Here is a 15,968-nt window from a genome sequence, read left to right as displayed (position 1 = left end):
TTAGGTTTACCTACCTGAAGATGGACGTAATCGTAGTCATCCATCCAGCTCTTCTCTAAGCTCTCGCTGGTGGTACTCAGGAGTGGAGGAAGGGAACCACAGTGATTCTGTGTTTTTTCTCCATGACGTTGCATATGAGGATTGTTATATACATAGTCAGGAGCATTCATATTCTCTGGTACCTTCCTGAAATGTGAGCTGCTCAACACCTGTTTGAAGAGCACCTCAGCATTGACGCTGATCGTGGTGGTCAGCTGCTTGGCATCGTCCGGGACTGTTTTTGCCACCATAACAAACCGGTCTAGGTCGTCACACTTGTTCTGTAGTCTGTTGACAGCTAGGACGTTCAAAGACCAGTTGTAGCTGTTCAAGTCATGGCTGGTTTGGGTAAGGATCTGGTGAGAGTCCTCCAGCCTTTGCACCTCCCTCCTCATTTTGTTGTAGAGGCTGAACTCAGACAGACAGGAAGCATTGGCTGCTGACCCTTTTGCAAACTGAAGGTATTCCAGCAGTGACTGCTCTACCTTATCCACAGCAGCATGAATTTCATTGATGTGTTTCTCCATATGTCCGTAAGACCGCCAGTCTGCTGTAGTGAAGGCCATGAGGTTATTGACAGCTGTCTCCACCATCTGCTGAAGGTGATAAAGCCTCTCTATAGCAGTGTCTGGATCAAGGATCAGTCTTTTGTCCTGTGCAGTTGATGCTGAGAAAGAAGAGTCTTTTGACGTTGTTGAAGATGTGGACATGTTACTCCTTGTGCTTCCTGTGCTGGAGAAAGACAACCTATTGATCCCATCAGTCACATCCTGTAAGCCTTTAGTGTCTTGGAAAATTGGTGGTGGCACATCATATACACCTTCTTTTCCTTCTGAGACCAGACTTTCAATGAGTCCTGTCTGTTGTCCTGGGAATGCAATTCCCCTTGGGGTATCATAAACGTCTTTCTGAGGTGCAATTTGCTGTCCAAGAAAATGGTTTTGATGGTTCACAGGGATGTCATAAACATTCTGTTTGTGTGTTACCCCATCAGTCAATAAAAGGCCCTCGGAAGAAAATTTCTTAAGTTCTTTCCCAGCTGCTTTGGTGATAGGAGGAGGAATATCATACACTCCTTCTGGTCTTGCACTGTGCCCCATTGGAGAAGAAAAATCCTGCAAATTTTCCCTCAGGCCTGTATCATCTTGGCATGCAGATGGAGGTATAGCATAGATCTGAAACAGAAAGCAAACCATGAAACCCTTGGCTAGAATAGCAAAATAGTTTACATACTTCTATACGGCAAATTGAATGTTTGGATGGAAGATCTGCTATTGAATTCCATGGAGTCAGACATTCTGAGTTTGATGGAGCATCAGTTTTAATATCTCACTTTTTAATCTTTGTCTTTATGCAAATTCTCATGGGCAGCAAAATCCAAGAAGGCCACATGCTGCCACAAGGAAAATCTAGGTCTAATGACCAGTTCACACTCCGTAACATTAGCAGTTTTGATACAGTGCTTCACTTCATCAGTTTTAACAAAAACCTTAAAAGCTTAAGGAAATCTTTAAAGTACTGAATCTCATTTTCCTTCAGAATCATACATGAACTCATTTAAACATGACCTTGTGGAAATTCTAGCACTTACCCCTTTGGCAGGTGGTATATCATAGACTCCTAAAGCTTTTGCTTCTCCCATGGGACCTGGATGTGCAGTCCCCTTAGCCGACGTGGGGGGAATGTCATATATCTAAAGAAAGAATAAATTGTTTATAGAAGTAAGTCACTTCACAAAGACTCTGGTCTTGGGTAAGTTTTCTTGGTTTCCATGTTTCCTCTCAGATTGAAGATGACCAGAGCTGTGCAACTCTGTTTCATGTGGGACAGCTACTTGGATTGGTTGGTATTTTGGACAGTTAGGAGAAATTATGCTCTGCTAGTAGGACCCCTTTGGGGAAATGTGTGGACAGCAGACTGAAAAGATGAAGTCATGGCTGACTTCCATCCTAAAGGTTAAATCAAGGCCAGTCTATTACAGGTGTCTGTTGGGGTGAACAGGAGAGCACTACATTCACGTGACTAGAATTGATGACACCCTCACTAACAGAGATTAGAGGGATGGAGGAATAAGCTTGTGTAAGAACATGCTACCAAACCCTCTGAGATTAAGGCTGCTCCTCAGTATCATGTATCTGCTTTATCAGGTGTAGTGTGGGCTGTCTTACTAGCAGGGAGTAAAGCCGTCTGCTGTTTCAAGCAACCCATTTGGTGTCATGTCCTATGGTACAGCGGGTTCTGCGTGTGCTCTAAGGCTAATAATGTTCGAGTGTTTCTTACCCCAGATTTCCCAACAGTTCCATCCACTCAGTGTTAGTCTGTTATGTACTATTGGCTATCAATGTTGTTCCCTAGATGAGCTGCACTATTAAAGAGCCACACAGGGATGTAGGGCTGTTGAGTTAGAAGTCTGCCAAGCATCCATTCTAGATGTCCCTGGTCTTGGAGATCATGTGCCAAAGGTGTTCCCCAGAACAAAGATATATTTCAAGTTCAGTGACATGGTGCAGTAGACACATGGTGAAAACAATTTCCTGTATGGTAGCTGTTTGTCTGGCAGATAATTTTACCCTTACTGAATGAATTACTGTCAACTTTCTAAAAACAAAGTAAAGGAAAAAAATGTTCCCAGGCAGCAAGTTTATTCTGTTTAGATATTTTGTTTGATCAAAATACAGAAAATGAATGGGACTTTTGTGTTTGGTGTGCTGCCAGAGCTCAGTCAACTTCAAATACAACTCTGAAATACTTCTGCACTCTGTGAAAAAGTCATTGCATTTAATTAAAACATGCTTTCTCTCTGAAACAAGAGAACTCACTTTGCTCTTAAACTTCTCGTAGAAATTAATAATCTTTTGTGCCCTTTCAGTGTTGTTGGCAGTTTTATTGGTACTTACCCCTTGGAGAGGGCGAACAGGGGGGATGTCATAGGTATCCTTCTGGCATTTGGAAGGGAATTCATAAACATAACCTTGGCCTGACCTGACTGGAGTTATTACCTGTGGGTTAGAAGAGTAGGAAACTTAAGTCTTTGAAGATTTTGGCATGTATTCTCTGTAAATGCATAGGGTTTTCAGTGGAAACATTCTGGTATTATTAACATTCACGTTTTAGGTGACGATGTCAGTAACACAAGTCTACATATATTTCTGTCAGTTGAACTCAGCAAAGTGACCATCACTAGCTATAAATGCGCCATCTGTTCCTTCCAGACCACTTCTGACACAGCTGCTTGTTTATCTCCTATTTGTCAAGCAAAGATTCTCTTTCAGAGATACAAGAGAACTTTATCCCTTCCTCTCGTTGACCGCCAATTAGCACAGACCACACAATGTGACAGTCGTACCACCCTCTCACTGAGATCAAGGCTATACACACCTTGCTAATCCTTCTGATGTGTTGAGTGTTCCCACTTACTGACAGAGGCTCAAAATATTATGGGAGTCTTCCCCCTTTGTTCATGGAAGTATTTTCTGCCTACTCCAGCAGAATGTCTAATGTTACTGTGCCCCACAGGACAACATCCTGAATAACTGAGTGAGCTGTGGCTTTGAAAATTCTTTACCTAGAAAAGCTATGCTTAAACTTACCAAAGTGGGGCATTTAATTATGCTGTCTCTGTTTGGTTTGTCTATATTAGTGGCTAAGAGATAGGAAATGTTAAGCCATTCTTTAAGTATGCAATGTGAGAGCAATCTCTGAAAAAAAGCTCAGAATTTACATTTTTGGCGTTTTCTAAACCATTAACTGCCAATAATGACTTCAAATAAATTTTGGTGAAAAATAAATGCCTTATGTCTTGGAAGGCATCTGCATGCCAGAATTTCAGTATAGTGTGGTATAAAAGAAATGATGTTACCTAATCCCCAAAAGAGCTAACTTTATAGTGGAAATACAGCTTAACCTCTGCTGGTGCTGCTTAGCTCCAACAACAACAACAAAAAATAAATAGAAATACCGTAACCTAAAGGCATAAAATGACAAATTACATAGGCCCATACAAGATGTGGTTTTGTGCTCAGCAGGGGAGAATTGTTTACCAGAGCTACTTAACTATCTTTAGAAATGTATGCAAGATGTCAAAGAGAATTTCCAACCACATGCTCAGTAAGGATCCCACAACAGTTTTGACTATAAGAAATCATCGCGTCTTGGCCAAATTTCACTGTGAGTATTGCTTGGCTAAGGTCTGCAGGGAAACTCCCTGATGTTAACCTGCTACCTCTTCTTTGCTGCATTAACAATGCAGGCTTTTCTTCTTTTTATTTGCTGCATAAATATTGCTGTGTAGTTTTTTTTCAGGGCACTGTACCATGAAAAAAGCACTGGATTCCCCCCACTACAGTGACTGTCCTATCACTTTCAAATACAGGTGTGATTCAGCTGTGAGTAGCCCAAGGCAATGTGCCCTGTAGTATGTACACTGTGGTGACTGTGTGCGCCTGAAGTGAGGGAGGAATGTCTTTACGTTGTTGTTGTTTGTTTGTTTTTTGCAGCTGCTTTTCCCTGAATTAGCATAAGAGGACTGGGAAGATGGAACTGGACGTGATACTATCTCCACAGCGCTATATCAGTTCACTGTCCATCAGAGAGCTTCTGCTGAAGTGGGTGTTGGATTAATAGGATTTAAATACTTATGAGTTTTTTAAAAATAATCTATTTATTACAGACTGATTCTTTTCCCCCTGAGTTATCTACTACATTGTAAAAGAGATCTAAAGGCAAAACTCTAAAGACCTTAAGTTACTGGAAGCTTCCCATAATGACTCACTCCAGACATCACCCCTCCCAGGCCATTCTCATGTACTACTGGGATTATGTTGTTTGCCTGAGAAACTTTTAACTTATATCAACATCGCTTCCCTGTGCTTTTTCTGAGCATGAGGGCTAGAGATCAGACTAGCATACTTTTTTTTTTTCTTCCCCTTCAGTTAGGTGCTGCCAGTCAAATGCCTTCCACCCAAGTTAGGAACAGAAGGACCTGATTTTAAGTAGTGTTTACTCAGAGGATCCTTCCAGCAGTTCGAAAATCACAGCCACAGCCTTGCTTCAATAATGAGTTAGCGGATTTTTAAAAATTGTCCTTCAGGAGAACAGAAAATGCAAAGTAAAAACACAAATGGCTTCTTGTATAGCCCATCTCTGTGAATACTTTTGCCACCGTGAACACTGTGGCATTAGGCTGCTTGTTACACCAGGACAGTGCTTGACCATGGCAGAGAAAAAAACAGACTGTTGTTGAGATGCAGGCAGAGGCCCCACTCCAGCTCTGGGAGAAGGGAAAAGTGGTGCACCACTGAAGGTCAGCTCTGCTTTACCTGCTGAGTGGTGCCTCGCAGGACAAGGCTGTCAGGCTCCAAAAAGATGGGCATCATTCCTCAGGCTGAAATCTTTATAAATGTTTGCTCAGTTGTGACCTATTCCAGAAGCTGAACTCAATCCTATATCTAGATTAGGAGTAAAATTTGACCAGATCTCCTCTAGGCCTCAGATGCAAGATGCTTCTTCCAGTCCTACCCAAGGAGACAGCACACAGCACCTCAGTAGGAGCTTTCTGGAACCTCAAGTTCTTCAGCATTTGCACAGCAGTAGTATCACGCAGCTGCGGTTATTCTTGTTGCTCATTCTTAGAGACCCTTCCCGTTTTTCAGAAAAGGCTGGCATACCAGATGCCATATGAAAGGCTTAAACAACTACAAGGCTGCTGTTTTTATTTATGGCTCCAATGTGATCCTACACTAAAGTTAGGCTGGCCAGATGAAGGAAGCCAACTGCACTTAGCTTTCTGACACTTTTGCATTTGCATAGACTTGACTAAGCTGAAGTAGTGGTTAAGCAGGGTCACTCTGGGGGCTTCTGGCTGTCATCAAAGAGCAACGTGAGGTTAAAGCACCACATGCCTGATTTGGGGGATTCATGAGTACAGCCTGCCTACATGAGTGACTGTGGACATGAGACCTGACCTCTCTGAAGGCCACACTTAGCAGTGTACTGTGTTTAATGTGGCATTTTCCATGTAAAAATGCCTGAGGCTTTTATATCTGCTCCTTTTCAGGCTTCTGAAATAGCTGTAAGAAAAAACAGAAAATACACTAAAAAAAAAAAAAAAAAAAGCAACACCCAGCAACAACCAAGGTCTGTTGATAATATGAAAGACAACTTTGTTCTCCCAGTGACTCAGGTGTGTTTTCCTGTGTGAAGGATTTTTCTCCAGTAACAACATGTTCTGAGTGATTTCATAAAATTCCCCACAAATGCTGATAATGCTCTGCACTGAGTACAAGAACATTTCCTGTTGTACCTCTGCTCCTCTTCTCTTCCATCACTTTTCACTAGGTTAAACATGCCTTCTGCTGGACTGCTTGTTCCTAGTCAATTCAGAACAGAAGCTGCTAATCACCAAAACGTACCTTGAGCAAATGTTTCCTAACAGTAATTTAAAAGAATACTCATGCTGCTCAATGAAATGAAAATATGGAACACTGCTTTTTCTGAATGAGGAAGAGTGAGGTAGCTGGATAGATGAAGTAAGAAAGCCACCAAACCCAGTACTTTCAGAAGAAAATTCTGATTTGGGTTATTCACCCACAAATCTATTAAATGAACTTCTGAATGGGATGCTCAGCCCTTTCAATGCATTGTTGAACCAGTTTTTATGGTTTTACATGTTTGCTATCCATTTAGTTTTGAAAACAGACTTCAAAAGGAAGGAGGTGGCTGCAAAAGAAAAGTTCCCCTTCTCTCACTTGTGGAATGGGGATAGCAGCCCTGTTTGGTACTTAAGGATTTATTTTTCAGCAAACGTCACTGATCCTCAGACCATAAGAGTATTCTTTTTCCTTTTACCTCTTCTCTTTTAAGAATGCCTGTGGTTATCTGAGTTTAAATAATCCTGCATTTCAAACCAGCAATTTTCCTTGTTTACACACTGAAGGAAACAGATGGTGTTCCCACAAACTAGTTAGCCCAACATTCTCAAAACATCGTTAACCACTTAATCCATGCAGGGCAACTAACAGGGACCAGGTTTGGCTCCGGTGAAACATGTAATGAGCCTACTTTGAACATTCAGTACTGAAAAACAAAGACAACTGAAGAGAAAGTTTGTTCTGTTCTTGCTGAATACCACACTCTTCCAAAAGCAATTACTTGCGTCTTTTCCATGCCAATGGCGCATTTATGAACAAGAAAAAGAGCTCAACGTGCATGTACTTTGCAAAATACCCAGCCTTGTGGTTCGTTAAAGTTCTCTTCCTTAAACATAAGGAAAAAAAGATACTCTGTTTCTTCCAGGATTAAAATGGAAGTTAAGCTAAAACAGAGAACATTCCAAACTAAGGCAGCCACAATACAGTTCCTGTACTTCCTGCAGATGCACAAAATTGTAGAATTTGTAGAATTGTAATTTGTAGAATTGTAAAATTGTTTAAAGAGGACATGGTGAATAAATGTACAGAAGCCAACAGAATTACTCTGGATTTACAACAATACTGTTGAGGGCAGAATTCAGCCTCTTCCCCTGAACTGCAGTACCTGATATGCAGAATGATGGAAAATAAGCTTTACTTAGTCTTATAGGGTGAGAAAGCTGAAGCATGGGTATGTTGAACAACTTGCCCCAAATCAGTGCTATTTCCCAGTACAGCCTCTTAATCCCAAGAACCTTCTGAACCGAAACCAGCTGACTGCTTTTGATTGGTGCTTTTAGAGGTGAAGAAGAGTAGACATGCATTAGATCTTGTATATGTATTTTTAAAATCTGGATAAATAGTTGCATTGAAATATGTTTCCTCCCATGATGCTCTCCTCTTCAGCCCATGGTAACTCTCAGCAGAGGGCATGAGCTACAGCCAGAAGCTGCTGCTAATGTCAGCTGTCAGTCCTGGCTCTGTTAAATCGGCTGTGGCTTGCCCTGGAAGGAGTCCTGTCCTGGAAAAGACCAAGTGGTTGTGCATAAAATGGAGTTCCTAAGCCTCTGAAGTAGATATATAACAGCTACCTGGACTATCTTAGGTTTGCAAGGAAAATGAAACAGCCAAAGGGATATGGGAAAACTCTAAGAGGGTGATTTTTTTTTTTGGGGGGGGGGGGGGAAGTGGTCTTTTCTGTCTTGGACTCTTTGAGCCACTGAAGTGTGCTGGATCAGACAGTGAGCCACACCTCTCAGCCTGTCTTTCTGTTTTGCTTCATTTGCTTAGGAAGCCAGGTGTCTATTTATTTTTTATTTTTTTTTAATGAGGGTGGTAGTGGTTATATGACTAAGTAGAACAGCAAGGGGGTTGTGTTAAGAAGAGCATTCATAAGATAAGAGGAAAAAACTTAGCTAGCTGGCTAAACTCCATCCTTTTTACAAAAAAAAAAAAAAAAAAAATTGTTTCCTCTCCTGTCTTTTACAAGCTGTATCAAGATTTCCAGTGACTGATAATGAATTTCCTGACAATAACACCTATCAAATCACTCAGGATTGTCTGCTGCAAAAATGAGCAAAAATATTTGTATGATGCAGTAGTCTTAACTTATTTGCTATACATGACAATATCCAATGTGTTTTCCAGCTGTCAGTAAATAAAGGTTGTGGTTTCATTATCACATGTACTAAGTATGCTTGCGCTTACTAATGTTTGTTTTTGTGAGTTGCCATAGGTCTTAGGGTAATCAAATCATAACACTTTAGTTCAATCTAAATAATGAATAACCACCAGGCCACTATAAAATATTCAGGTAGTGTACTTTCTGTCATCACTGAAATGTTGGAGAGCATTTGCTCAAGCTTCGCAAGCTGAAAGAGGGGGGGAAGCCTGTAGAGGCAGTTCTAATGCACCAGGTTTGGAGCTGCAACTGTGAGCTGATTTCTAACGTTATGCCGCCAACTGTTTCTGAAGGACAAAAGGAAATCAATAGGAATGACTGCTTTCTCGTTCCCAGGCTGACTGAGTTATTCTGGCAGAAAGAGGCATGGTATCAACACACATGGTGACACTGCTGCTTTTGTGCAGGCTGTCTTTAACTGGGTGTTCCCCATTGAATTTTCTGAGAAGTAAGATTCAGATGTGTGAAGATAAGGTTATGTGTCAAATGCTACCCTGACGCAGAACTGGTTTGTTCCTTGACATTGCAGGCATCTTTAAAATGCCTGCTTATCTTCCCCCTGTGCTTTATGTCCACTTGTTGTCTGGGACCATTGCTTAAGACGATTGGCTTTTCTGCTGTCACTGTACATGCTCTCAGGGCTGAAGCATGTCCAGATGTCATTGACTCACCCAGTGTGTTAAATTAAAAATGCTTTGCTTTGCAGACTTACAGCTTGAAACGGAAACTTTATGATGTGGCTATGAAGTGCCTCACCGGTAGATGCCCAGTCTATTTTTTAAAAAAGCAAAATAAAGTAAAACATGGTGCTGTAATACAAATACAATAAGAAGTAACAAAAATCTGTTACTTTTTTCTTCTCTTGATGTCATCAGATTCAATATACCAGATTAATAATACCAGATCAATAATATCAGATCAATATACCAGATTTATACAAGTTCTGGGTTGCGATTCTCAAAGATGTAAAATAGAAGATGTAAAAGTGATTTTAAATAAAAAATGTGGAATCACATGCTGGCCTTGATCCAAACCATGAACCCATGGAGGGGAAGGGGGGGGGGGGGCAGTTTTTCTTTTTTTTTTTTGTATTGTTTTGTTTTGTTTTGTTTTTTAAGTTATAGAGTTACAAGGATGACCTAAGCTTCCACTAGCATAGAATGACAGTGCTGTATTAGTACGGTGGAATGGTGCTGATTTGCATCAGCTGTAGTTTTGGATTATGGTGTTGCATTTTTGCTTGCTGCTGGTGTTCATGATCAAAAACCAAATGCAGATACAAAGGTCCATCTTTGCATAGACTTTGCTGAATGAGCAGTACAAGGTGGAAAAAGGATAAACACATTTGCCAGTAACAAAATCTTTTTTTTTTTTTTTTTTTTCATTTAATGATGCTTTCATGACTTGATCCTGCTCTCACTCACATCAGCTTGAGGGTTTTCTGCCAGTTTTGTTATGAGCAACATTTCTGCTTGCTTCAGTGGAACAGGCTTGGTGCTGGCTGCCCTTGAATTGCAAGGCTGACTGGGAAGGGGTATTCCTAGCTTCTGATGTAATTCTTCCTTACAAAATGTGATTAAGAAGAATGAGCCAAATCAATACTTCTGAAGACGTGTCACTTTTGAGGAGAGGAAGAGAACAACTGCAAAGAGCAGCTCTTTATAGCTGAAAATTATCAGCATTTTCAAGGAAAGTGGAAAAAGTGATACTTGTCCAATACACTTGTGAAGGGTTTTACCAGTGCCATCCCCATGACAATTACTCATTTAAGACAGACTGATTTCATCATTTCTGCATGTGTTGGCCAGCAAGTCTAAAGAGCTGATGTGTTACAGTACTAGTGATAGAAGAGTCATGCACTCTAGAGTGCCGAAATAAATGGTTGTGGTGAAAAAAATCTGCCAAAATTACTGTGTGCTCAGTTCTTCTGGTGGAGAAGTATGTGTATTTGCTAAAGCATTATCTGGAAGCCTGTGATCAAATTTGAGCACAAGCTTTGATTAATGAAAAGCCCATGGCAAAACTTGGTATTTCAGTGTTTTGGAAGCAGTTTCTTGCTTTGGCCATCCCAGTCTATTTAGTCTTCCCATTTTAAAAAGGTTCAACATGAAGAACCATTCAACATGTGCACTTGTTTCCTATGCTGGTAATAGTATGACTGCCTGCTCTCAAAAACAGAAGCCTAATGATAGGGTGTTTGGAGGATGAGAGGAAATGAAGAACAAAGATGAGAAGAAAAGGTTCTGGGACAGGTAGGGCAGAGTATGGTCTTACTGTTGTGAGTGATAGGAAATCCTGAAGGCTCACAAACAATAAATCAGTTTGGTTTGGTCCTAATTATTTAATTCTTTTGAGGAGTTTCATCTTATTTTTCTTATTTCTTCCTTCCTATATTAAATTTCTAGATATAATGTTAGAGGAGAATAAAAAGGGTGAGAGGGGGTAAGAAATCTTCATTTGGAAAATGTTTAAGTTGGATGTTTCAATGACTTTTTGTTTCCCTTCAAATATTTTATTTCTTTATTTGAGACATTTCTCAGAAATGACTCTTCCCTGTCAACAGTTTCAGTTTGGGCAAATTGGCATTTCCAAGTGAGGGGAAAAATGGTTGTGATGAAACACTGCCAGTTTTAATTTCACATGAGTGCTCTCATGCGTGCACACAAGCAGAAGTAGGGGAAGTGTCCCTCAGTCACTTAAGCTGAGAATCATGTTGCTGTGAGAGAAGTAGGCAAAGGAAAGCTTCCAGCAGAAAGAAGTTCAATGTAATTTGATTTGTAGAAGTTCTTGGACTTAGAAGCTATATTCTGGTTCTATTTTTGTATGGGTTTCTCAAGGTGAGTGTTCAGACAGGTTCTGCTAACTAGTGTTTACATGTATACAGCTTGTTTTGGCAAGTTTATGGGAGGTATAGCCTCCTCTTAAATAGGCATTAATGCAACAGGCAATTAAGGATGCAGTTAATATAATAATTAGACTAGACCTCAGACAGGTCTGATTGTGTATATTAAAAAGTTATGATGATAAGATCCAATAGGAATATGTCAGTGTTCTTTAGGGATTACAGATGTACTGTCTCATGGAAGGTTTTTGTCTCCTAAGAATTTAATTGCATTAATTTCACTTTGATTCCATTTGGATGATCTGTTTTGGTAGAAAGGTTCATTTAAGCTTAGGGTTTTCTAAAGGAAAAAAAAAAAAAAAAGAAAATTAACACTGCTATTAGCAAAAAAATAAAAAATAAATCATACCAGATGTGAAATTATGACATTCTGATGCTAATAAGTTTTCTGCCAAAACAACTATCTACAAAATCATCTAGCACCTGTAAAGCCTCTAGCTATCAATAGCACGGTATTTCCTGACAGTCAAACACCAGTCTACATCCATCCATTTCCCATCTCAGAAATTGCACTTCCTCCTATGATGAGGTTCACTTTTTAAAAAATCAGTTTTGCACTCAAGTTTTTCGAAAATGCTTGACTGCTGTAGTTCTTTGGCTTAGGTACTTGCAGAGAAATTTAAATTACCCAAATCTAGTGTTTGGCTAGTGCGTTTTCAGATTTAACCAAAGATGCAGTTAGGTCTAACCACCAAAGAAGAGCCCATAAGTTTGCTTTTTTCTTATTTATTTATTTTAACTATTTTTATTATTATTTTTAAAGCTAAGGTTTAATCCTGCACTTGTGCCTGTGCCAGCAGATTTGTGTTCCTGGGGAGCTCATCTGTTGAATGAAGTTGCAGGACTGGCCCCTTTTCTGATACTACAGGGAAAAAATGCATGCCTCTGGTCTACAAATAGAACTGATTAAAAAGAGAGCTGTGCATAGGGAGAAACAAGGAGTAATGTTGAGCTCATATGTTTACTCAGCCTAATAAAATGCAGTTTTTTTTTCTTAAAATAGCTCTCTACAAATCACATCAGTGACTAACTACTGCTTACTCTGCCTTATGGATGAGGGTTTCTTCACTCAGTGGTTTTCTTGGAGACTACTGAGGATAGATTACTGATATGAAGCCCATGCAGTTAAAATGGCATTTCTCCTATTAATTTCACATGAAGGTACAAGAGAAACACCCAAATCTAAGGATATGTCTGTGTGCTGCTTTTACTATTCAGTTTGCATTTGATTTGAGAGAATTTCATCCTTCAGAGCACACTTCATGAAACAGAGCACTGAGTGTTGAGGTACATGTTACAATTCCTGCTGTACTCAGCAAATTTGTTGTGTGTTCAATACTTTAACACTGAAGGAGGATCTTGTTACAAAGGATACAAATCCCCAAGGTAGAATTTGTAATTTGAAAGTAAAAGAAAAGATGGACTGCTTGGGCTATTTAAGTAAACTGTATCACAAGAAGCTGTTACTTGAGGGTAAAATGGGACAGTATTCTATTTTGGAATGTACATACATTTTTAATGAAAAAAAGAAAGGGAGCATATGCACTATTTTGTCGCTTGTTGACACAAGTATCTACCATGCTAACCACAGCTCTTCACTATGCTAGGTGTATGTATTTTCACATTTCGTAAATGTGAAGCTAGGCAAGAAAAAGATGATAATAAGAGGGCAGGCTCATTCCTGGAAAAAATATTACATTGCAGCCATTTGTTTCCTCCCCACTAAGACAGTATTTGTTTAATTGGAAGGAAAAATGTCACAATGTGGCTAACTGACTTGCTACTGAAGCCTACGCCAGAACAATCAGGGTGAGGCTACTTGTAGGGTGGTGGTGCCACTTTCACGTAGATTCAACCAACTTGACTCTAGCGTAAATAAAGACCATCAGGGAATAAGGTCTGTTCTCTCAGCTGCTGTTTGCCTAAACCTCCTGCTGAAGGCAGTGAATTTGTGAAAAAGCTGTAGATCACAGGATGGTGAGGTGTGAAAGTCTTGATCTGTGTCAAGGGCGTGTTTACACTTGGAAATAGGCCAGGGATGTTCACATGTGAATATGAGTTCCTTTTGTGTTCTGCTTCATCCACTTTTAAACGGTGGGTAAGTCTAAGTGTTTCCTAAGCTGTGGAGTTCTACTTAAAAAAAAAAAAAAAAAAAAAAAAAAAAAAAAAAAGCTGATGTATTCCTAGTTGGCATTAATCTCTATTTGGCTGAGTTACTCTGCGCCTTGTGGGAGTTGTACTTCGGGGTTGATATCCACTGCAGAGCAGTTGCTTCCCTCCTTGAACAGCTGTGGTGCATCTACCTCATATTCAGTTTTGTGCCGATTTCTCTTGATCAAGCTTCTCCCTCAAGCTACTGGTTCCTACAGAAAGCTTTCAGATGTCATTGTAATGGCTTTCCAACAAGCTGGATGGCAGGGACAGTGGAGCAGGTCAGTTAGGGAAACACTGAACCAGAAAAAGAGAATACTTATATTTGTGATGTCCTTTAATCATTATTTTCCACAAGAGCTTTAAATTAGAGAAAGCTATGTGTAACTGCAGATGCAGAAGACACTTTGTGCTTTGATAGCGCCTTTCCCAAAAGATGTTGCCCCCGCAGTCTGCACAGAACGAGTTCCCTTATAATCACCCCCACATGTTTTGCAGATGAGATCACTGAGGTGCAGAGACTCCACTCAAGACTATGCAGAAGTCTATGGCAAGGATAAAACCCAGGTTTCCTGAATACCAGATTTGACTGAAGGTTCCTTCTTTTTGCTGGTTTCAGTGAAAGTAAGGCTGAAGGGAGGAATCATAAAATCATAAGATACAGCTTTTGTATCTTTATGTTCCTCTGATGCTCTTCACACTTGGAGGTGTAACTGTTTTGTGACTGTAAAAGCTTACTGCTGAGCAAGGCTAATTTTAAACCATCCCTCATTATCTCTGTCATTTGTAGGGCGAGTTTTAGAAGGTGGTATTTTTATTTAATAGAAGAAGTTGGTAGAGCTCTGTCATCAACAACTTGCCTGGCCAGAATCGATTCATCATTATAATTACTTGCCTCAGGGCTCCTTTTTGGTTTGCTTTGCCTTTCTGGCTAACTAGATGTGTTACCTCAACACAGCTTTATAACATGCCTGCTGTTGATTTACTGTTACTTGAGGCTAGACAATTCCTGCCTGACAGCAGTCAGAGCTTTGCCTGTAAAACTTGTACGGCAGCCAAACTACACATTTGCACAAAGAAAACAGGCAAACGTGCATGGAAATGCATAGGATAGGAACTGCTGCTGGACCTCCTTCGGATGGTGTTTAGGACACAGCCTTCTTGAGCTACTGCTATGAGAAGGGAGAAGGCTTACACATATGATGAGTGTATAGTAAAAACCCTTTAACTTCCATAGGCCCACCAAGTCACACAGCTTGCTAACCAGCTCCTTCTGCTGATGGAAGAAAGCAGAATGGCTCACTTAAGTCATTTTGGCAGGTGTCACAAGTCTGAGAAAAGATATTCATAATTTTGGAAGTCAAGGCAAAGATTCCCAATCAAATGCTCAAGATTTCCAACTTTCCTTAATACTATGGATTGTTTTTACTGATCCCTAGAGAAGGAAGATCTGGGGACAGGCTGTTTCCCCAGGCAAAGGAGGCAAGTGCTAAGTTTCCCCTTTATTTTTTTTTTTCTTTCACTAAGGCATTAGCAGGGAGTTGCAGCAGCTGTTTTTGGTGAGTATAGCAGTAAACACTGCTTTGCAAGGTTAGACTGATAAAGAATGAAGTATTTTATTCTTTACCTTTTTTTTTTTTTTTTTTTTGCCTTAGGCTCTTCTGTCACTACTAAACCTACAGTTCTCTCTTGTCTATCATCATTTCAACCCAAAGCACCCTTCTTAGTCTGAAACAGAGAATTCCAAGGGGCTAAACATGTGTCTGCCTCTAATCAAAACAAGACACTGGAATGAGGTTTGCCATCCAGCAAGTTTGCCACTAATACTGAATAGTGAGACTCGGGGCTTTTAGAAAAAATAAATTGAAAGTTGGGCTTAAAACAATCCCATCCGAAGTAACAATAATTGGCCAGTGCTAAGTAGGTTGACAGCTATTTGGCTGAGGGTAAACTACTTTATAAATGCACATTTAGTTTATTCTACAGTGGACAGTGTAGCCACTTGTTTTTATGCAGTACGGCTGACTGTCCATAACTTGCAAAGAATTAAAAGAAATAAGTTATAAGTCAGACAAATAAATAGTCTTAGTTTTCTATAGAAGGTGCCTTGAATTCAGAAAAAAAAGCATATTCAAATTTTCTGAAAAATTTCCAGACTGAAACTTAGTGAAAACAGATGTTTTAGTGTCTCTGATTTTTGCACCTCAACAAGAAGTTTGCACTTAACTGAAATCTCTGTTTCAATTATTTTGATATATACCTGGGGTTTTATCACACTCCATGCAGT

At 39.9% G+C, this 15,968-nt stretch overlaps 1 protein-coding gene across 1 annotated transcript in view; it reads right to left on the bottom strand.

Moving 5' to 3' along the window:
• NEDD9 (neural precursor cell expressed, developmentally down-regulated 9) overlaps positions 1-15,968 on the bottom strand; it is a 68,194-nt gene that overhangs the window by 3,506 nt on the left and 48,720 nt on the right. The window contains exons 3-5 of the mRNA XM_035316097.1: positions 2,937-3,038; positions 1,631-1,732; positions 15-1,214 (exon numbers count right to left, since the gene is read on the bottom strand). Coding sequence (XP_035171988.1) covers positions 15-1,214; positions 1,631-1,732; positions 2,937-3,038 — 1,404 coding nt within the window. The remainder of the gene's footprint in view (positions 1-14; positions 1,215-1,630; positions 1,733-2,936; positions 3,039-15,968) is intronic.

The sequence above is a fragment of the Oxyura jamaicensis genome, chromosome 2, assembly GCF_011077185.1.
Source record: "Oxyura jamaicensis isolate SHBP4307 breed ruddy duck chromosome 2, BPBGC_Ojam_1.0, whole genome shotgun sequence".
Lineage (NCBI taxonomy): Eukaryota > Metazoa > Chordata > Aves > Anseriformes > Anatidae > Oxyura > Oxyura jamaicensis.
Note: the sequence above shows the minus strand (reverse complement) of the source record. Positions and strands in the feature narration are given on the sequence as shown.